General features: G+C 36.6%; 1 protein-coding gene across 4 annotated transcripts in view; it reads right to left on the minus strand.

The window, feature by feature from the left end:
* Myef2 (myelin expression factor 2) overlaps positions 1–23,823 on the minus strand; it is a 31,451-nt gene that overhangs the window by 2,251 nt on the left and 5,377 nt on the right. The window contains exons 2-16 of one of the 4 annotated variants that reach the window (XM_076570537.1): positions 22,203–22,411; positions 20,951–21,003; positions 19,554–19,561; positions 19,360–19,453; positions 14,617–14,808; positions 13,814–13,967; positions 13,305–13,354; positions 13,135–13,198; positions 8,601–8,702; positions 7,096–7,146; positions 6,749–6,817; positions 6,334–6,432; positions 5,982–6,053; positions 4,210–4,418; positions 3,994–4,045 (exon numbers count right to left, since the gene is read on the minus strand). In XM_076570537.1, the coding sequence (XP_076426652.1) occupies positions 3,994–4,045; positions 4,210–4,418; positions 5,982–6,053; positions 6,334–6,432; positions 6,749–6,817; positions 7,096–7,146; positions 8,601–8,702; positions 13,135–13,198; positions 13,305–13,354; positions 13,814–13,967; positions 14,617–14,808; positions 19,360–19,453; positions 19,554–19,561; positions 20,951–21,003; positions 22,203–22,411 (1,478 nt within the window). The remainder of the gene's footprint in view (positions 1–3,993; positions 4,046–4,209; positions 4,419–5,981; positions 6,054–6,333; positions 6,433–6,748; positions 6,818–7,095; positions 7,147–8,600; positions 8,703–13,134; positions 13,199–13,304; positions 13,355–13,813; positions 13,968–14,616; positions 14,809–19,359; positions 19,454–19,553; positions 19,562–20,950; positions 21,004–22,202; positions 22,412–23,823) is intronic. The other 3 variants (XM_076570539.1, XM_076570538.1, XM_076570541.1) reach the window with 3 other exon arrangements.

Raw genomic sequence — 23,823 nt, forward strand, 5'->3', positions numbered from 1 at the left:
TCCATTAAGGCAGCATGCTTTGGCACAAGGTGGCACTCACAGTGATCCCCAAGACTGTGAAGAATTTTACAGGCTTTGAAGCTAGAGGGTCTTCCCTTATTCTAGCTTTCGCTAAAAACATAGGTTTTTCTAAGTTCCACAGCCTAGGGTTATAAGCTACAATGGGGTTTACTTGAGCTAGAATCTTGAAAACATGTTATTCTCTCTTGCATAAACCATCTTTCAGTATTTCAGACAAGCTTCTCTTTCCACTTTCCTCTTAGATTGTTCCTGTCAGTTTAGAGAGTCATCACTTAGGCACCCAAACTCCTAACCTCACAGTGGTCTCATCTTCCCCTTAAGACCTCTCAGCTAAGATACCAGAACCTTCTCAGTTAGGATATTTACACTCTGGAGATCAGCTCCCACACACATTTCCACAGTTAGACTACCATAAGTAAGAAAAGAATCCTAAGTTGCTGGCTGGCTTGGTTATTTCTAGAACTTGGGGACTGAGCCCAGGGCCTTTGCATGCACCAGGCGAGTGCTTTAATGCTGAGCTATATGACTCTACCAACTTTGGGGTTTGTTTTAATTTACTTTAAACTTTTTGAGACAGTCTCATTAACTTGCCCAGGGTAGCCTGTAATTTACCAGCTAGCCCAATCAGTCTTCCTGCCTCAGCCGCTCTGAGTGCTAAGACTACAGGCATTCACCACCACACTGAGGTGAGTAATACATTTCCTAAGCCCATGAAACCACAAATTAAGGTATTTTCTTTCTAAAATAATTTAGGAGAAAAAGTTTCAAATAATTCAATCTGCCTAACGTTTTACATGCTGAGTAAGGCTTCAAAAGGTCTACTGTCTTATAGGATTTCAAGAAATTAAAAACAAGACTGGCATTTCATCAAGTGTACAGGACTAAGCTTTGCCATAGATTAGACACACTGCAGTCACAAGCAGGTGTGAGAACTACTTAGCACACAATAAAAGAAAGCTTTCCACTTTATTTAGTTCAGGCTTTTGGAAATGGTATATATTTGGAGAAATTCTGGCATAGACCATAACTAAAAATAAGCCAAATTAATACATTTGTAAATAAATAACAAAATCTGCCTAAATAAAGCTATGACATTACTATCCAGAGTTCAAAACTGTTGCCTTTGGGGCTTACATTAGCAAGGCACCTGCCAGTGAGTTATTTCCTGGCAGACGTTGTGTCTAGAGTACCACTAGATTCTTGCTGAGCAAGAAAGAACATTTACTTAGCTAGCATGGGCTCAGGAAAACAAAACACAGCAAATGAACAATAAAACAAACCCACTTTTGTGGCTAGAGGTCATTATTTGTTTGTCAGGTTAAAAGAACACTATTAAAACAGAAAAACTCTGAGATGTATAAATAATGTGGTATGGCAGGAAACAGGGTTCAGTCCAAACATGTCAGATAATACTCTGGTAATAATAGAGATTTAATTCTCTACTACTGTAACTTATTTTCTGTGCCATCAATGTAACTCCTGGTTTAAAAAAAAAGGGGGGGGGGGATGATATGGAGTTATATAAATATGGTATTAAATATAAAATCGCAAAAGCAGCTTTCATAGCTAATTTGGAAGTAAAAAACCAAACTCATTAACCTTTTAACTATTGGCTAATTCAAAAGGAGAAGAGGAAAATATGAGTCCCATAGAATTGAGCCGCTATGTTTAAATGCAGACTTGGATACCTTCTCTTCTCACAAAATGCCTTCCTGTCACTATCTGTCAATGCTACCCCAGCCCCAGCTTTGGCTGTTAAGTGTTACTCCTACCTGACCTCAAAAGAGCACCTGCTTACACAGTGGATATCCTTACTCTACATAGGCTACCAACACCACCCTTACAAATAATGCACTAAGCTGTTGTCTCTGAGTGGTGAACAATTGCTGTACAAGTGAGTACTGTACAAGTGAGTACTTGATTTGACAAGGTTTTTGTAAGAACTGCCTCTTTGAACTTTAAATTAATGTAAAATAAAAGGCCCATTAACAGAATACCTTAGACAGATTCACAGTGTAGGTTCTTTAAAAACTTCAATATCTGATTTTGTTCATCTCCAAAGCCAGTGCATAGATGTAATGAGTAAATGACTAAGTGAATGAAGATTTAATCAGAGTACTTATGAACATGTTGTAATCCTCTATGTGTACAAAAATTGTAAGAGGTACTAGCTTAAACAGGTAAGAATTACCCTAAAGAGCCCCCATCTAGGGTGAAAATTAGTAAATCATTAAAATAAAAGCTAAAGGGAAATGAAGGATGAAGAGCTATGAGAGCCCAGTAGATAATATTATTCTTCACAGTAGTCCACAAAGGCCTTTCCTTTCTTTTGCCTCCAGTACTAGGAACTGCCTTGAGCCTCATGCATGATAGGCAAGCACCCTACCACTTACCAACATCCAGTCTCTTTTGGTTTCTTATTTTAATTTTTATTCCGAATAACTATTTGTTATTTTATCTTTATTCAAAATATTCTTCTCTCACACAACACATCCCAACCACAGACCCGCAACTCCTCCCAACCCTCCCTCCATCTACCCTCTCCTCCAGATCCACCTCCCACTACCCTCCACCCCCCACCTCGCTTCCTCTTCAGAACAGCAGGCCTCCAAGAAACAAAAGCCAGGCAAAAGCCCTCATGTAGCTGGACAAGGCAACCCAACAGCAGGCAAAAGGGTCAGGGATACAACCACTCCCACTATTGTGAGTCCCACAGAAACACTAAGCTAACAGCCATAAGATACATGCAAGAGGACCTGGTGCAGAGCCATGCAGGTCATGATTGCCCTGTCAGTCTCTGTGAGCCCATGTGAGCCCTGTTTAGTTCATTCGGTGGGCCATGTTCTCCTGGTGTCTTCTATTCCCTCTTGGATTTTTATTTTTATAATGAGACAGTCTCAATAAACTGTCCAAGCTGACTCTGAATTGACTCTGTAGCCCAGGCAGGCCTTGTGGCATCCTGCTTCAGTCTCCTAAGTAGCTGGAATTACAGGCTGTACCACCAGGCTCAACTAGGAAGGTTATTTTTGTGGAAGAACACTAAACTTGTTTTCTTCATGCCTTAAAATACTAAAGATATTGGGCATAGTGGCACACACCTTTAATCCCAGCACTCTGGAGAAGAGGCAGGCAGATGGATAGTTTCTGTTAACTAGAAGAGGCCAGTGTACTACTTTCAGCCCCCTTTCAGCATAATGTGCTACATGAATATCTTAGTATTGTGATTTTAGGCTGGAATTCTATATAATAAAAGGAAAACTGTTGCTCTGTGCCAGTCACTCAATTCTCTCATTATCACACACACACACACACACACACACACACACACACACACACACACACACACACACACACCACGTGGGGCAAGGAGGTTTTTAATCAATTAAGATACTTTAAAACAAAAATGAGTATGGCACAGGAAAAGCTTTATTTGAAAGTAATAAACCAGACAATAACAGACAGACCTAAGTTATATAACTAAGGTCTGCAGCTAGTCTCCTGATAGCCAAGAAGAGTTTCCAAAGGACTAGAAGAGCCACCAAAATGTATCTGTGTCTAGCAGGATTCTATGCTACCAGCTTAAGGTTCCTATAGTATGCAGGCAATACAGTGCACAGAATAGACCTTTCCATCAACTATGCATCAGCAAGCAAGTAGACATGCCTTTTACTAATGTTTCTCATGAGAAAAAAAAGAAACTTTCTAATGGAAAAACATATCAACCTCTTTAAAATCTGGTAATAAACAAAACTTTTTTACAATAAGTAATGATGTGCTATCCTGTCAAGTCTTCACTAAGCCTTGTTGTTTCTTCTAAGTCACCAGACAACAAAACTATTACTTATCTGAAGTTAAGCCAGACAAGAATATGACTGGGATAAGCCAAGATCTAAACATGGCGTTTCAAAGTTTAAAAATCAAATCGTCTCCCAAAGAAATGTCAGCATAATCTGCAGCTACTGGTATACTTACCACATTGGCTGAATTTCTCTTTTAGTTTCTGCCAAGTCAAGTCAAAAGGTAGCTAGAATGAAAAGAGAAATTAGTAACATATTATATACGTAATATTTATATTTTCAATATATATGAAAATAGTAAAATTAATAATTATTAACAAAAAATATTCAACACACACATATGAAAAGATATAAAAAGAATTTTAACTTTCCAATAAATTTATTTGCTTACATTTCTAACAAATATCTGGTTGCCTTTGGAGCCTAATCTGTCTCTCATTCCGCTTCCCATGGGACCCGATAAGAAACCTCGGTCTACATCGATGCTCCTTTCCAGTATGGCTCCAATCCCCGGCCCCATCCTGTCGAAGCTGGAGCTCATGCGGTCCAATCCCATCCCCATGCCTCCAGTCACACTGCTCATGCCACCCATGCTGCCACCTGCAATGTGAAGAAGGGCAGGAGGATTTGGGAGTTTCAAGTTTTAAAAACAAAACAAAAACAGCAAAAGGAAAGATAAGACAGAAGAAGAAAAAAGAATAATTAGTTTTGAAAAAGTAAGAAAAATTCATTTCTATAACAAAATTATTTTCATATAGAAAACAAAACTAGTAGTAGAGTTTGGAATACATTTGGCTAGTTGAGAAAACTTAACTTTAGTCAGAATACAATTATATTTGTGCTTCTATAAAATTATAATCATAAAACACATATTTAATTCCTCCAATAACTTTCATATTACAATATTTTTAATTCTTGTATTTATTTTTGCAATAATAGCAAATATAACAACTTGAGACAAAATTACAAAGAGAAATACAAACTGCTGCAACTCTAGCATACATGTTGCTCTCCATCACACTCCCTTACACCTCATCCCGTTCCTTGCCCACCTTTTACCTCAGTATGTGCACCTCTGTTTCCCACACAACTTATACTCTAATATCAATTCAACTTTCAGTAACCTAGGAACTCAGTATTACACAGAACTTGCGAAGGGGAAAAAAAACTGTTATTACTCTAAACAAAGCTTGAGAATTGAGTTCCTTTTCATATCTCCTCTTATGCATTGGTTTCACTTCCAGTCTCCCTTAATTATCCTGATCTCAATCTGAAAATGTAACTCTTCTTTCTCATACCTAATATCTCGACATGAAAATCCTCAAAACATACTATGACTTCCCAACTGGCTTTCTGTTAATAACAAGTGTAACTGGGGAAACAGAAATGCAAACACAGAGATAAAAGAGGAAGGTAAGGACATTCCTGAGTGGAAAATGAATGTTCAAGGGTGGCAGGAAATACAATGAAAAGCACATGGTAAGCAAATGTATCCAGCGGACGGGATTTCAGAAGTCATGCTTAGTAAGTTTACTTCCTGTTTCCTGAAATTTCACCACCCAAAGGAAGTCAGCAAGGTATGGAGATTTCCCAGGCACAGCCAAGTTGGCGATACCTGTCAGAAACTCAGTCGTGTGTGCAGGCTTTCTGTGAGGTTTACTACATAGGAGCTGATGCAAGGTTTTTGGCATTCTCTAGTGCTGCAACACGCTCCTGGTTTTGAAAGGTCTAAGAAGAGAGGAAAATAACCATCTCTTCGTGCTTATCCCTCAACTTCAGCAAGTCCCTAAAATTTGGTGTTCTGTCTCCATCTGCCAGAGGCATAAGGCTTACAGATGAAACAAGCTAGTAGCTGGTACAAAGTAAAACAGAAGTGAGGCTGGTATTCAAGCAACAGCTGTTTGTGACATGGGATGTGCAAAGACAGTTCTTGGACTGGCTACTGAATATACATTCTGGTGTTAGTTGAGAAATACCAAAAACAAAGTTAATTTTCAAACATCAACCAAACAGAAATGTTTAACTCATTAAAGTTTCTCAAAATATGATAAGACACATTAACACATAAGAGCAAAGTATTACTGTACTACAATAACTACTCTTGCAAACTCCTTGCAAGCACTCAAATACTACTCAGTAAATTCTATTAAAATTTAAACCTACTTATTCCAGTTCCTACTGGACCCATGTTAGAAGCTCCTATTCTTCCTGCAAACCCTCCAATCATTGCACTGCCTAAACAAGGATGGAAAGATAATATACTAATTAATTTAAATAATGACACTTCAAAATGCCCAAGGTACTATACTCACAAATAACTAAACATTCATAAAATTTTCTGGAAACAGAGTTAAAATATTTAAGATACTATAAAAGAGAGACATGAAATTAAAATCCTAAAGTGTTTTCTTCTAGTAACAAATATGTAAATTATAACTTAAGAAAATTTCACCAAAAAGAACAGCTTTTTAAGAATATGACCTGCAAAACAAAAAGAGTATGCAACCAGCCCTACCAAGTCTACCAAAGGAATCGCCAAAGCCTCGATTTATTCCAATATCACCACGTCCGAAATCTCGCTCCATGCTACTAGTCACTGCACCACGGTATAGCTCTGAAAAGACGTGCAACAAATTAACCCTTCTTCAAGTATATCAGTGCATGGAAAACCATTCAGGAGTAAGTCTAAGCTAAACTGAAGAAAACAAAAGCAGAAGTTATCAATACAAAACAGTCTGTGGCATACCAACTTACCTCTTACCCTCACTACACAACCCACTCCTCCCTGCCATGTTTACAAGTGTGCTCCAGTGCCCAAGTGCCTTCTGAAGACCCCCACAGCATCTCTTCCTACATGTGTCAAAATGAGTATCTCAGTACTAAGGAAAGGAAAGATTATAGATAGAAACCCCCAGAGTTCATTCACCTACCTCCCATTCGGCCAACTCCACCAAATCCTGCCATGCTATTCATTGCTTCCAGACCACCAAACCCAACTCCTACGAAATAGAGAATCATTTTGAGACTTGACTGTAGCTCTGTAGATGAATGGTACATTCTGGAACTGTGAAGTCACCAGTGAGTGCTTCCTCCATTCCACCTTTTGCAGGTACTTAACACATCACCTTCCTTTATGGGTGTTTTAGGCTCAAGTTTTGCCAACAGCATTTAGAACATGAGCCAACAATAAGCCATGACTTTTTTTTTCTAAAATTCTCAGTTTCTAGTTTCTTTAAAATGGCGATGAGTACATGCAAAAACAAATACTTATACATACCTCCTCCAATTCTATTCATTCCTCCAAAACCCGGACCATCCATTCCCATACCTCAAATAAAATACACAGTATGTACTTTCAGTAAATCTTATTTTGTGACTAACGAATGACATTATAGCAAAATAAATACCATTGGTTTAGTCACAATGGAACACTAGAGAAGCAGGTGCAGGGTATAGAAGGATGGTTTACAGAGCTATGTCATAGTGGCTGACTAGTCACCAGTCTTCAAAACAGGCCTCTGATCATCAGACAAGAAAAGAGTTTGCTGGTCACAAACAACAGCCAGTTGGAGAGCATCTAGAACGAGTGTGCACTCTTTCAGATACAGTGATGTCACTATAGCAGATTTAGCGATGAGACTTCAAAGCAGACTCCTCTAAACACAGCAGTTAACAGGTTGGTCAAATTAATAACAAATAGCATGTGTTTAGAAGGGAAGGGTATGATATCCAAAAATTAACAAGAATTTGAACATTTTTTTGTCTCAGACTGAGAATGACTTCCATCACTACCTTATAATTTATAAAGTTTGCATCAACTCAACAAAAAGGAAACTATGACAAATTTATCAGCCCATAAAATGAAATGCAATTCTCAAAGGATGGTCTGGGGACCTCTGAAGGGCCAAGAGATCAAAATAATCTCCATCACTAAATACTTGTGGGTTACAGGGTTGTTTTCTTTCAGCCTCTCATGACTACAACATGGAACTCCCATAAACTACATGGTGCATGCTATCACAGCAAAGAGATGCAGAAACAGCAGTACAGCTATCTAAATTAACTCAAACACTATAGAGAGATGCCAAAAACAGAATCACTCTCCTCATTTTTATTAGAAATACTTTATTTTTTTAAAAATAGTACTTATGTTGATTACATGTTTCATATTATATGCATTAAATATAATTTTTAGGATTAAGATTGGCATCAGGGTTAATTATAACTTCTAAATAAATAAGTCAATTTTTACAATTTTAACCTTTTTATAATACAGTAAATATTAAGAAACATAACATTAGCAAAATCATGTTACAGTTCTCAAACCCGAAAGAATAAAGTTTGCTGAACTTAAAAGTTGAAAACGAATCTCTAAAGATAATTGAATGCAAGCAGCAGGCAAATAGCTACTTCAAAGCAACCTTCCAAATGAAATAAATTTAAGTTGCCTATGCTATGGCATGCTGCTACCCATTCCACAAACCCTGTATTCCACAATGTGCAGGGCACGATGTTAAGAATTCCTCTATCTTAAAGCCACTTCAATATGCATGGCACTCAAGGGCAAGCTTTCACATGCCTGGCCCCAGAAGCAGTCCCGATCTGCATCTGCCCCCTTTTCATGTCAGCTGCTCTCTCCAGGTTTCGTCATTTCCTTTTCAAACTGAACTGACACCCTAAACATCTCTAAAACAGAGTTCTCTAGACGATGAAACTAATAATAAATATAAGCTTTATTAATAGCAAATAGATGACTTAGAAATGTTTCAAGAAGCAACTTACCACTTGGACCCAAATTTCCCATTACACCACTTATGTTCAACTGGCTGGCACTAATAGGTTGTCCACCTGGACCAAGTCCCATTCCAATGCCTCCAAGACCACCTAAATTACAAATAACAACATTACCAAAACTCATATAAAACTAACTTGTACTAACCGTTCAAACTAACTGTATGCTTATAATAGTATCCTACAAGGTTACAAACAGCAAGGGTTCTGGTTTTCGTTTAGAAAGCACCATATTATGAATGAAGAGAATTTTACAAAGTAGGTTTGAGCTTATATTCCACTTGAAGGTACTGAGAGAGGCCTAACAAACTGGCAAGAAGGGGGCTGAGGAAATGGCTCTGTGAGTAAAGGGCTTGCCTTGCAAGCATGAGGACTTGACTTCAATACACAGAATACACACATCTATAAAGCCAGGAATGGTGAACACATGGAATCTTAGTGCTGTGAGGTAACAGATCCCTAGGGCTCATTAGCCAGCCAGCCTCCCTCACTCCATGCAGTGAGAAACTCTGTATCAAAAAAATAAATACTGCCTCAAGAAAAACACCCAAGGCTGTTTTCTGGCCTCACTTCCACACCTACCCACTCCCAACCCCTGCAAAACACACACACACACACACACACACACACACACACACACACACACACACACACACACCAAGAAAGTGTGGAATACATTACTTCATGTTACACTGCTGTAAACTCTCTTCTCTAGAACGATATGGCCACTATCATCTTAAGATCAGAGCATTTGTGATTACCCACTAGAGACATCCCCAAAATTACTAATATTCCTTTGTGTAAGGAAGAGAGCTCAACAAGATGGCACTTATACCCCAGAGGAGTTAACTATTGGCTTGGGAAGTGGGGTAGGGATGACACGCATGACTATTTCTTGCTGGTATAGCTACCTGTACATTGCCAATGCTTCTGTAAATAACCACAATTCACCAATTCAGCAAATGAGACTTGGGTGAAGTCTATGGCTGCTACCCTTTTGGGGCTGAAGAGACGTTTGTCAGGCATCCTCAGATAGTCACACAGTACATATACACATCTGAAAATGAGTATCTTGCCCAGATTGAAGAACCACTAAAAACAGTGTTACTTTCAAATAACACTGAAATAAATACAAATAAAACTGAAAAGTCAACAATTACTGAAGACATAAGACTGAGCTTGAGCAGTGGACATAGCCTTCAGTCAGCATGCTCATCACTCAAAGGCAGAGAGAGAGAGAATTGAGTTCAGGACCAGCCAGAGCTACATAACAAGACCCCTGTCTCAAACAACCAACACCAAATCCATTTTTTAAATTCATAATAATAAGGGTCTAGAGAGATGGCTCAGTGATTAAGAGCACTTGTTACTCTTGCAGAGGACCTGGCTGGGTTCAGTTCTCGGCACCACATAGCAGATCACACGCATATATAACTCCAGTTCTAGGATCCAACGCCCTCTTCTGGCCTCCATAGACACTGCACACAGCTAATGCAGAAAAACACTCATATATATAAAGCATCTTTTAAAAATCCACAACGTTTTAAAAATCAGTGTTAACTGCCTGGCTTTATCATGACCATTTATTTACCTTTACAAAATAAATGTCCTCATATCTATTAAGCAAATATAAGGAATTTTTGAGACCTTAAATTGCTTGAGCTCTGCCATCTATGTATTTAAATTTAGGTCTTGTCTTTAAATTCAGGTTTTTTGTTTTCTTTATATATATACTGATGCTCTTTAAGTAAGTAAATAAATAAATTGGAACTACCGGGTGACAGTGGCACATGCCTTTAATCCCAACACTCAAGAAGCAGAGGCAGACAGATCTCTTGTGAGTTCGAGGCCAGCCTGGTCTAGAGCGAGATCCAGGACAGGCACCAAAACTACAGAGAAACTCTGTCTCAGAAAAGAAAAAGAAAAAAAAAAGAAAGAAAGAAAATTGGAACTATATAACCACTCACTCCTAGGCATATATCCAAAGAACTTCAAATCCTTACACATCCATGTTCATTACTGTCCTAGTCACCATGGGAAAAAAAAAAACAAAAAATAAAAAAGGAAACAGCCTAAATATCCACCAAAAGATGGAGAGATAACAAAAGCATGCTAATATACACAATGGAGATTTATTTAGCTATAAAGAAAAATGAAATCTGGAGGAAAAAAAATGGAGAACTGTAAAATATAACATTAACTGTGATGAGGCAACTCGGAAAAGCCCTGCATGTTTCTCCCTCACTTGCAAGCCCCAGCCCATAATGTGTACATGACTAAAGTAAACAGGTATAAGCTGGGTCAAGTGCAAAGCTGCGAAAAGGAGACCGAGGGTGGTAATCTTAGGTGATGAAGGGGGCAGAGTGCAGGCCAAAGGGCACAGCAGGTAGGAAAGAGGTCATAAAGCTATTTCCTAGTTTTCAAGGTGTGTATCTGGATTCGATTTTCTATGCATTGAAGTGGCAGTAACCATTTTTGCATTCCCAGAGTCCACCATCCCTTGAGGCAATTATTACAAAAGTTGGGCTTTCTTGTAATGCCATCAACCATTAGCATAAAGGAAGCAGACATGAATATTCACTAAGCCTATCTGTTACACTGCACTGACCCAGTTAGAATAAAAGTAAGGTTTAAAACAAAAATTTTTATGGGGTGGAGATCTGTTACCAGAATGAAATGTTTCTTTTCCTTCTGTTTAAAACTCTATTATAGTGCTGTTTAAGGTATAAATAGTACTGCTATAGACAAAGTACGGAGATTTTTGTTGAGCTGGAAAAGTATGGTACATATACACAATGAAGTATCACTCATCCACAGAGAAGAATGACATTATTTTCAGGATAATAGAACCGGAGATTACCAATGTTATATGAAATAAACTAGACTCAAACACCATATTTTCTTTCATGAAGACTTTAAACATAAACATGTGACATGAAGTAGAAGAGGGCTATAAAGGAAGAGGAAAAGAACTAAAAGAAGTAACGGGAGTGACAAAGACAAAATACTGCATGTCGTCTCTCATATGTAGAATACAGATTTCATTCTCCATACACACAACATATACATGGGTGGTATGAAAGAAGGCAGATTATCTGGGAAGAAGCCTGTGCCACCAGGCATGGCTTAAGACATCTTAAGAAAATAATGAAAAACAGCCAATATTTTTATACAAAAGTATAATTTACTGTTATGCTGGTTAACAGATTTAAGATAATCTCAGAAGCACCAAATGTATCAAAGTCACATTAAGGAATGAAAACACAGACTTCTTAGACTGATATGATGAAGAGTGAGCCCAAATTTGAATTCTCCACTTGTCTCTGTATCTTCCATCTGTCTGTAGTTTGTAGTTACTGGACTGTCTCCAGTCTGTGTTACAGGTCTGTGACTGCCTGAATACTGTTCTGATGTCTAACTGTCCCTACGTCTGCCTATGTCTAACATAGAGCTGCTTTACCCTGTATTCACCAACCAACACAAAAGCATGGGATGGGATAAAAGGTTCTTCAGAAATCTTTAACAAAACTTTTACAAGGGAAGAGACTTAACTAACCCAGAACACTGCAAACAGATTATCTAGTAATATCCTAGGTTGCTTCCAACATTTATGGTGGATATTTGTTTTAAGGTTGCTTTCAACCTGTTGGCTGTTTTCAGCAAATGATGACCACAACAGATATAGACACATTACTTTGGATCAAGGGCACGCAAGAATACAAAACTTAAGATTAAAGGTAGGTTAAGTTTTAAAAGCTGATTGCATGGGAGACCCAACACATAGTGAGGTTGGTCATTATACTTTTCTCTTAGAGAAAGGTTAAACTTAAACAGGCTGAGGACACAGGAGGACAGCAGGTTAAATACATAGTCTTGAATGTTCTCAAGGGGTGTTATTAACTTGGCTGTGGGGTCCAGTAAAAGTTAACTCTCTGAATGCAAGGTATTTTCCTAAGACTGCATCATACTCTGTTGGTTATTAAAGAAATAAAGGTTAAAACATGTAAAACACGGAACAGCAAAATGATTATGAGAACACCAATAAAAATATTTGGAAAGAATTTTCAACATGGAAAATTGTTGTACTTTATTGTTAAGCCCAACCTCTAAATAAGTGATATAGTAGTTTGAAGTTATTTAAATGCATATACATACATACACATACACACAAGGAAAGAGCAAGAATATAGGTAAAAAATGTTAAAAATGGTGGATAACTATGGTGAAATTATAGGATTTTTCCCCCCTTCTTGTATATGAACTCACCAAATACATTAGTACTCATTAACTAGGTGGTCAAAAACAAACAAACAAAAAAATAAATTAAAAAGTCCCATATATATCTTTTCAGTCTTTACCAAATCAAAAGCAGCACACTGTCCAAAGTACCAAACGAATCTCAAGTGAGTGAGAAGTGTGAGGACGACTTCAGCACAGGCCTAAAAACAGACTTCTGCTTTGTACAGAATGCAAAACCAGCACACAAACAAAAAACTCCAGCTGCTTTCCAACAACTGCTACTTACGTGGCAATTGTGATGTCTTACTATCATGGGAGCGGTAGTCTTCATGAGGGACAGATTTGTCATCCTAATTGCAAAAAAAAGTTTATTATAGTTAAAAACAGCGAACAAGATCTGTTGTGCTAGGGACAGGTGTGAAGCAGTGAAGGCTGAGATGAGAAAGAGGAACTCACCATTTTCACATGCATAGGTCTATCAAATAAAAACTGCCCATTGAACATGGCTGTGGAGTCAGTCAAGGAAAGCCAGTTATGATGACTATAAAATTATATTTGCAGACAAATTATCATATTTAAAGAGTCTGAAACTTTCTCTACAATTTTATTAGACTTTATTTATACTAGTCTCTTCCTCTGATTTATAACTTAATTAACCAAAATTAATCAGGTTTCATTTAAAGCAACTGCATCGACATACAATGGAGTAAGGGTCAAAATATGCACACACACACATCTTGCTGCAGCAAGAAGGAAGAGCAGAAAACAACTTCATAGCAGCCCTGGGTAGCATGGCTAATTCAAGTTTGAAGAGTGACTCTAGTACTTAACAAAGAACAAGTCTCAGTGCTGCAGACAAGAGCCTAATTTCTAAGCAAGGCAACATTACATAACATGAACAAGAAACATACAAAGGTATTAAGCCTCACCAACTTCATTTAATGCTAAAATACAAATCAGGATACAAATTGCTTGAACTGCTTCAATGGCTTGCTCAAAAGTGACAGTGCCCATGCCTCTGCTCTTGCCGTCCTTGTCTTCTTTAATATCTGCCCGTTTTACAGTTCCAGCTATGCTGAACACTTCCTTTAGCTTCTTCCAACCAACTTTGAAGTCAAGCTTAATATAAAATTGTATAAAGTTACATTCCTAACAAATGTTCCTCCCTGCTCGTGAATATAAAATAATCTTTTCCAAACTCATAACTATGAACTGTAATTCTTGTTCAACAATATACCAATGATGTTGGAATCAAAAAGGTCTTGTTGAAATTAGTTCAGCTACATCTACCTTCATTTAAATTCCCCCAATCATTTTTCAGTTCCTCAATCTTGTTGCATACATGTGAAACAAGGCATCTATTTTGACTAAGGAAAATTCGGGTTTTGGAAACCGCTGTCCATTTCATTAACTTTCAAGAGCATAAAACAAATGGCAAACCAACCACAACAGGCACTTAAGCACCAAGACTACAAAAATGAAATTCAACTACCAAGATAAACAAAAATACACATAACTGACTTAAAAAACAGTTCAACATCCAAGAATTCCACAGTTCTGTCTTAAAATGCTAACTAGTTGTATTTAAAATTGAACTTCAGACTACTACATACATAAATTCAGTTTGAGTTTAGAATAATTATATCTTTATTTACTTAAGTTAAAAACAAAAAGAATGATCTACAAACCTATCAGCATATATCTAACAAAATAATGTCATGATGAGAGTTAAGTATCAGATTAACAAAAGATTAAAGTTTAAACTTACATTAGCAACAAAAATTGTGGAACCAAGTCTACCAGCCTGCAAATTGCTGATAACCTCAGGAGGAATGTTTGGGTTATTGAGAATGGAAGGTGGCAAATTCACCAACCCAGATCCCACATCAGAGGCATGTGATCCTTGAAATGATGTCCCTGTTCGCTGCAGTGCCCGGCGAGCATTTTCTCCATCAGGATCCTAGAAAGCACACTGAATATTAATTGCCAACAAATACAACAGTGAATATATACAATTCAAGTAGCTTAAACTCAACAGCAGCTAACCCACCTGGACCAAAGTACTGACATCTGTGAGGACTAAGGTTTTACTTATTCTGTTGTCTTTGTTCATCTAGGAAATGAGTCCCATAAAAACCTGTGACTAGACAAAAGATTTCAGACTCCAAAGCTGAGTTAAGTACCTTTTTTCAGTCACTGAGGCCACATAGAAACTTGAATTAGTTTTGTTTTGCTCTTATACCGATGTAGAAGTGTGTGGTATACACATATATATGCCCTTAACTCAAAGAGTAGCAAAACACTCACTGTACCTCTCTTCTTTCCACAGAACAGTAAAGGTGAACTCTCACCACTATAGCCAAGGAATGTCAGATTCTGACTAATTCACAGCCTCTTACTAGCAGAACACACTACTATAAACTCAGGAATAGTGATATAGAGGAAGGTTTATTATCACTGGTTAACTTCACTCCTGAACAAAATACAATAATCCATTTTATAATCTCTTAGCTTCCTCAACAATGAAAGGACCTGTGTTGGGAAAAGGGAAGGGATAACAGAAGGCCAAGTATCCAAGTAAAGAATTACAGCAAGTACTTTTAGGTTCATTAACTTTTAAAAGAAATATCCTTTATTAAAAGAAAAGGCAAGTAAGAAATTGTTTCATCCACTCATTCCACTATGTAGGTCAACAACAAAACACATATAAGACTACTTAAAATGAGAGGACTATCATCTGTATGCAAATTATTATGCCAAAATTCTACTTTCTCATTCATGAACTCATAGCACTTGCACAAGATCAGTCTGGCTAACATCCTAACATGAAATGAAAAGGGACTCAAGAGCTCCTACCCATGAGGGATCTAGTGGCAGTTGATAGCTTCTAGGGAAGAGTCAGTTTTCTTTAAGGGTAGGATCCCTGGCAGGTCAGTCATAAAACAGTAGATGACCACTACCACCTCCCGACCCCTCCCTACCGTACACACACACACACACACACACACACACACACACACACACACACGCACGCACGCACGCACACACACACAGGAGAATATGGGTAGCTCAAACCGGACTCAGGTTTGAAAAGCTATTTGCAAGGGACACAAAGAGAGCCGGGCGAGCAGGGAGGTAGGAGTGGATATATATATGAAATTCTCAAGAATAAAAATGTTATATGAAAAACTCTGCTGTTCTCAGTCTGTAAATACTGATAAAAAATAAAGTAAAATAAGGAAGGATGACTTTAATAAATTCTCTCATAGCTAGAAGGACAAAAGGAAGGGGAAAAAAAAGAATGAATTGAAGAATGAGTATGCCGTACTCTAATGTGTTTTTTTCTTCATGATAAAGAAATGAAAGGATGATGAAAGTGAAGAAGTAATTGTTACCAAAGAATGCTGCGAGACGTTTAAGTTAATAAAGAGTTAGGATGGTTAGTGCTCATTCTGTCACTGGACAGAATCTAGAATCACCTGGGAAATGATTTCTGGGCATGCTTGTGGGGAATGGCCTTGATTACATTAATTCTAACTACTCTGAACTGTGAGCAGGACCGTGCCCTGTACTGGATCCTGGAGTGCATAAACTGAAGGAAGTGAGCAGAGCACGCATTCCTATCTCTCTGCTTCCTGATTATGGACGCAGCTGTCGCCGAGTCCTGCTGCCTTCAGTTCCCCACAATGATGGATCACACTGCAAACAGAGAGCTAAAATAAACTCTCCTGTAAGTTGATTTTATTCTAGTATTTTATTACAGTGACAAGAAAAGAAATTAAGACAGCCATAAATGTTTCAGGTTTGAGAATTGAAAAACGTAAAAAAATTAATTTGAGAATAGTGGTTACCTACACAGGAGTATTAAAAAAAGAAAGAGCTCCTTCAACTATTAAAATACATAGGTTGTTTGTATTAACATAAGTATATTTGTTTCGTCACACATAAACACTACAGACATTATATACACATAAATCACATATGATATTACTTAGTTTTTATTCCTCTTTTCCCCTTGCTGTCCAGCCTGCCAATCACTAACTGTTAATGCTATTAGTGGACCTACTAATACATGTACAACTCCTACTAATCTTCATGCAATTGGATAGAATTCTAAAGGCCTACTAAGTAATACTGCAAACACACCTTCATTAGATAACCATGCAAGCAGTCCTGAGCAGTTTTTATCAATCACTGATTTGTAAATCAGATATTAACAGAAAAATGACTGCTTTTACTAAACATTAGCTAAATAGTTAGATAGATCCTTCACTATTTAGTAAAGTGAAATTTGACCCTATTTTTCCTTCTAAAATATTTTAAAACAGAGGCATCCTATACCTTCATTCTAGGGTCTCCACAACAGATCTAAGCTCTACAATATGCTGCAAATTAAAGGAACACAATCACATGACCTAAGTCTTTAACACCCAGTCAATTTTGTCAATTAAAAACAGAAAGATATTATAAACACAGTATGCTTAATGTCTACAGTGTCTCTATGGAGCTTTTATACTTGTTTCCTTTAAAGTGAAACAGGATCATAAAATAACAAATTATGATCATTAAATTATTAAAGAATTATAAATTGGGATAAATTATTTGGAATGCCAACACATTTCTAAAGCCTTAGCCCTGGCTTATTCATAAAAGTGCCAAATAAATAACTAGTCAAAGCACAAAACTTAAACACTCCCTAACAAATCTCCAGGTCTCTGTCAATCTTTTTTAGATAACTATAATCCCAGGATCAAACAGGATTCAAAAAATTTGGAAGTTAATTCCAGTAAAGAATGTAGGACACATGACTATTTTGGTACCAAGCCATTGAAGCTATCATCATACTAAAGAACAAGGTATCAACCATCACTAACAGGAATAGATTTTGCAGCTTACATTTACAATACAGTTAGACTATTATAAGTACTGTGTTAACAGCTTTACATAATTATATAACAAGGATAGTAACTAGAAAACATTGGTTAACACTTTGAGTCTTTACAACACTAAATGAGATTCTAGTATTTCTCCTGTCTCAGTTACAAAGAAATGTAACAAAGCTTAAGTGATTTACTCTGCCTGGGTCATTCAGCTATTCTAGTGACAGAGAATGAGTAATAACCTATTTATCACACTTGATCTTCATAAAAGTCACATTAGGTATTACCAGTGGTATTATAATAAGTACTAAAGACTAGAGAAGAAAGGCCACATGCCTTGTCACCTGGCTAGAAAAGGATTAGCTGGAACTCGAAATCACTGTTCTGTTGAATGTTGAATGCCAGCCAATGAACAGCATCAATATTAGCACATTTCAAAGACTCAAAATAATATTACCCATTTCTTTCTTTTTTTTCTTTCTTTTTTTCTCTCTCTCTCTTTCTTTTCCTTTCTTTCTTTCTCCCCTTTCTCTCTCTCTCTCTCTCTCTCTCTCTCTCTCTCTCTCTCTCTCTCTCTTTTTCTTTTTTTTTTCAGTTTTTTGAGACAGGGTTTCTGTCTGTGTAGCCCTGGCTGTCCTGAAACTCGTTCTATAGACCAGGCTGGCCTCCAACTCACAGAGATCTGCCTGCCTCTGCCTACCAAGTGCTGGGATTAAAGGCATGCACCACCACTACCCAACTGCCTATTTCTTTCAATACAGATTTAGCAAGAATATGTGTACAAATGGGTCTATGTTCAAACTATTATGTAAAATTAACAACATAAAATAAAATAAGCTCCTTATTACCAAGATCAATTACTCCTATAAGTGGTATTTTGTAAAGTACCTTCTGATCATTTGCCACTCTATTTATACTATCACAACTCTATACAAAGAGAAAATTCACAATGTAGATTATTCTAAATTCTAGTTATACACCTAAGTTATAATACTTCTTAAATTCTAATCTTATAGAATCTAAATTAATTTTATTAAAGATGAATACCAATCTTATCCAAACCCACAAGCTCAGTGTACTATCAAGCAACTAGTAATCAACTATAACACCTATTAAATTTTCAAATTAAATAATAGTCTAAAAGCTGAAATAGTTTACAGCAAAATCTTCACCTTAAGTGAAGTCATCTTTAAATTTATGGGTCCTGATCTTTTTTTTTTCTTTAAATTGGGGACCTTCACCTACCTGTGACACGAAATCAATTAAATATAAAGAATAGCGTAAGGATTAATAGCAAATATCTATAAGCAAAATTATCACTAGCTGCTGGGCGGTGGTGGCGCACGCCTTTAATCCCAGCACTTGGGAGGCAGAGGCAGGCGGATCTTTGTGAGTTCAAGGCCAGCCTGGTCTACAGAGCGAGATCTAGGAAAGGCGCAAAGCTATACAGAAAAACCCTGTCTCAAAAAACAAAATAAATAAATAAATAAATAAATAATCACTAACTGCAATTCTTTAATAAGCATCTATCCTTAAAAAACAAGTTGTCAGACAACTAAATATGAAAAAATGAAAAGTGAACAGAAGCAGGTCCATATAATATTTAAATTCAAATACAAAAAAATATTTACCTCTTTAATATTCAGAGGTCTTCCACTAAGGTCATATTTGTTCATAGTTTCTAGTGCTTTCTTTACAAATTCTTCATCTTTGAATTCAACCACACTTAATAGGGAAAAAATATATAAGAAATGCTTATTACAACGATTTCTTATTCCTAATCACAAGATTAATTTGACATAAGATACTTAAAAAAAATTCTTACCCACAACCCTATATCCGGTAGATTGTCAATATATGCAAAAGAAAAAAAAAACATTTTAGGTTAGTAGTTGAAGTTAATGGAAGACTCTAATATTTAAGTCATTAAAAGTAATCAAGAACACATTTTCTTTTTTCTTGTACACCTCCAGAATGTAACAAGCAAGTGACCATGCATTTTCTACAAATTTTTAAATCCATCTAATATGTTATAAGCTTGGAGTACATTCTTACTTTCAAGTGACAGTGACTTTCCTTAAAATTAAAACTAGTACCACTGTACAAATTCAGTCAACAGTAAATAAAGGAAGAAACTTAAGGCTCCAATACATATGTTCTTACACAGTAGTAAGTATTTCAAAAGATGTAATGCATACAATATACTTTTAAATCTAACTAAAATAGCAAATAAACATGATTTTTTTTACAATTATTATTTTATGCGTATGCATGTATGGTTATACACAATGTGGGTCTAGTGCCAACAGAGGCCAGAGGAGGATACCAAATCCCCTGGAAGTTTCAAATGGTTGTGAGCTGCCATGTGGTGTTAGAAATTGAGCCCAGGTCCTCTGAAGAGCAGCCAGTATTCTTAACTGATGAGCCATCTCTCCAGCCCCCATGAATTTTATGTTTACTAAAGTTATCTATTAGATTAAAAATAGCTGCACACAATTTAGGAACATCTAGTTGGAAGCATGTCAAACAAATTAATCATACTAAGTAAACTTACAGAATCATTTTTTAAAAATAATTCCTGTGATTACTATTCAAAGTGCCACTTGAATATAATGACAAAGTTTGTATTTCTCATGTACCCAACCATTTTATGAATATGATGAGACACTATTAAGAGTTTTCCATTATATTCTTCAGTATACACATGCTGCTAAATCAAAATCTATCATCAGCCTTCTAGGTCAACTTAGTCATAGACATCATTCATACCAATTGGTCAGAGCACTGCCCCTTACATGGTCCTGAAGGCTACCAAATTAAGCTTGTCAATAAAAGTTTCAAAATTATATTCTAAATTAACACCTTTAAGCCACAGGCCTCTCATGAAACTCTTGGGAATATTATCAATTCAGTGACTTTTAAAATATCCCTGAAGACATCAAAATACAACAAAAAAAACTGTATTAAAATTTTATTAGCTAAGAAAAAGCATACCTTAAAGCATTAGAAAAATGAATGTCCTTTATGAATATTTGCAAAACCCATCATCCCTTTCAGGAAGCTGGTTTGGTTGGCATATCAGACTTGCTAGTATAAAAACCTCAAATCTTAAAGTAAAACAAAATGAAACTTAAGTTTCCAAAAGTCTGATAGAGTATGATACAAAAGTAAACTGCTGAGGAACTTTTAAACCTCGAGCAGATTATGGCCCACAGCACTTACCCTTGATTTTCCTTCCGCATCCTTAAAGAGCTCCACGTATGTAACCTCACCAACTACATAAGACATACAAAAGGAAGATACCAAGAAACAATACATTTAAACACCAGTATCTTGCTTTACTGCACACCTGTGCACAACTCTACAGAAAAGCACCTATTATTCACCAGCAATCAGGACCAGATCAACATACCTCCTATCAATAGCTATAGAAATTTAACTAATTTTCAGAAATTACATCATCCACATTCTCTAAAAAAGCTAACAACCATATTAGCCCAATTCATACTGCAGATCATATTTGGCCAGCATGATGTGGTTGGTGAACAAATGCACATATACATACAAATGATCCCTCAGCCTGTCATATTAACAACATTAGCACTTTTCAAATAACTTTGGTCAGCCTACACACAACAGCTGTTTTAAGGTGACTTCCTACCTGAATGTCTTCAATCATGTTTGCCATCAGTAAACTAAATTTACAAGTCATGCTTCACAGCAAGCCACACACTTCTAAATAAAGTCAGTGAATAAAACCAGTCAAATAGTTGTCACCTTACAACAGATACACCAATGCAATTAAAAATATATATATTAGAGATCATCCTCAAAGCCAAGTACATAGTTTGCAGGACTGTTAAACCTCAATTTTTCAAGAGATAACAGAACTAACTTTTACAAGATCAAGTATTGAAATTATTTTCCCCCAAAACCAAGCATGTGCATAAGATGAAGGTTTCCAGGTTATTCTGAAAACCGAACTGCAGCAGCAGTGACACAAATTTAGTACAGAACTGCAAAGACAGCATCATGGCAGTCGTGACAATGCAAGCAAAAGGAATTCCACAGCCAGATTCCAGACTCCACCAAAAACATCTTTGGGGGAAAAAAAAAATCGACCTTATTATACATACATTAACAAGCTAGATGCATTGCTTAACTAATGCAACAGTCCTTTAAAATCTATAAAAACTTCAACTAGACAAAGCAATCACTTTAACAAAATTCTTGGTGGCATGCAGATGCTGGCTTCACTATCCCACTAAAATGGCAAAAAGAAAAATACTTCATTTATCCATACTTCCTTGTAATGAAATTGCCAAGTGGAAGAAAAAGAAAAGATTAATTCACATGTCAAGAAAGTAAAGTCTTTTGTTTTTTGAGTCTGTGTGGCTAAGAGGAATAAAAAGTTTGCTCATTTCCTCCCCTTCCTATGACAATTACAACAGTAAGTTACTGTAAAAATCGTTACCTTTTTCTCTCATCAAGTCTTTAATAGCCTGCCATTTCATGTCATAGGGAATGTTGCTAATGAACACTCGATTCCGATTTGGACCTTTCTTTTCTCCGGTACCCGAATTCTTATCTTTTGAATAAGGATGAAATCGATTGGCCTTCTTATTTCCCGTAGACTTTTCTTTTAAATCAGATTTTTCTTCTTTCACTGATTCATCATTCTCCCTGTGAATTACAAGACAAATAAAAGCATCTTCAGTTGAGCTCTAAGAATGGAACTCTTGTGTGTCAATCATTCACATTTGTCATTTCACAAAAGTCTCAATTAAGCTAGAACTCAGTAAAGAAGCTGGAGGTCAGCCCAAGAGCTCCATACTGTTCAAGCTTATCAATTCCTCAGTTAACAACTGGCATTTTTCTTCTGTTAATAGTTGTAAGCATCCCAAAACCCAGTTTTTCCCAGCATACTACTTAATAAATATTATTAGACCTTATGGCAGAAACAAATAAGTTATCTCAATATCACATTTATGGAAGAATTAACTTTTTGGGCTTCCTTCAACTCTAAAAACCAATTGGGGCCAGCAAGAGGGCACTTGCTGCAGTAGCCTGATGACCTGAGTTCAAAATCAGAACCCATGTTGAAGATGAGAGAACTGACTATACAAATTTGTCCTCTGATATCAATAGGCACTTCATGGTTCACACACTCACACATATACATCATACACACAACACACACACCAATGTGCAAAATTAAAAAAAAATGTAATGTTTTAACTAAATTAAAATTTAAAACCTAACTCCTACTTGATGCATGGTGGTACACACTTATAATTCAAGCACTCAGGAGACAGAAGCAGTAAGATTACCACAAGTTCTAAGCTAGCCAGCTAGATCAGAGCTACATAGTCAAGATTCTGCACGCCCCCCCAAAAAAAAGTAAATAAATGAATAAACAAACTGAAATGATTATCTGAATTTTTTTTTTTTTTTTTTTGATTTTTCGAGACAGGGTTTCTCTGTGTAGCTTTACGCCTTTCCTGGAACTCACTTGGTAGCCCAGGCTGGCCTCGAACTCACAGAGATCCACCTGCCTCTGCCCTCCCAAGTGCTGGGATTAAAGGCGTGCACCACCACCGCCCGGCAATCTGAAATATTTTATTACTTACAGATTAACAAATTTTCCCTAGAATTTTCTCCTTCCCTTAAAATCATAATCAAAATATACAGTCACATCTATCTACTTACTTTAACACATGTATACACTCAAGTTTTATCTATTCCCTACTTTGATAAACATAGGAGATTTAAAAGGCATCCTACTATCTTCATGTTGAACATTGGCTAGGACACTTTACAGAATTGTCTCTTACTAGTAATGCTGTCTATAATGAAAGGATAGAGTTGAAGAGGGGGAAGATAATTAAACACATCATGAGGTAGATTCTATCAGTCTTTTTTAATGGAGGTAATTGGAAAAAAATAATTGGTAAGACTTTAATCACAATGCAACTACTATGATGTCATATACCAACATAGGAAAAAATAAGATATATACTTAAAGTGTATAAATGATTATATACTTAAAGTGATCCCTGCAGATTAAAATCTGAATTAATATTTAAAAACACAAT

The sequence above is a fragment of the Peromyscus maniculatus genome, chromosome 4 (assembly GCF_049852395.1).
Source record: "Peromyscus maniculatus bairdii isolate BWxNUB_F1_BW_parent chromosome 4, HU_Pman_BW_mat_3.1, whole genome shotgun sequence".
Lineage (NCBI taxonomy): Eukaryota > Metazoa > Chordata > Mammalia > Rodentia > Cricetidae > Peromyscus > Peromyscus maniculatus.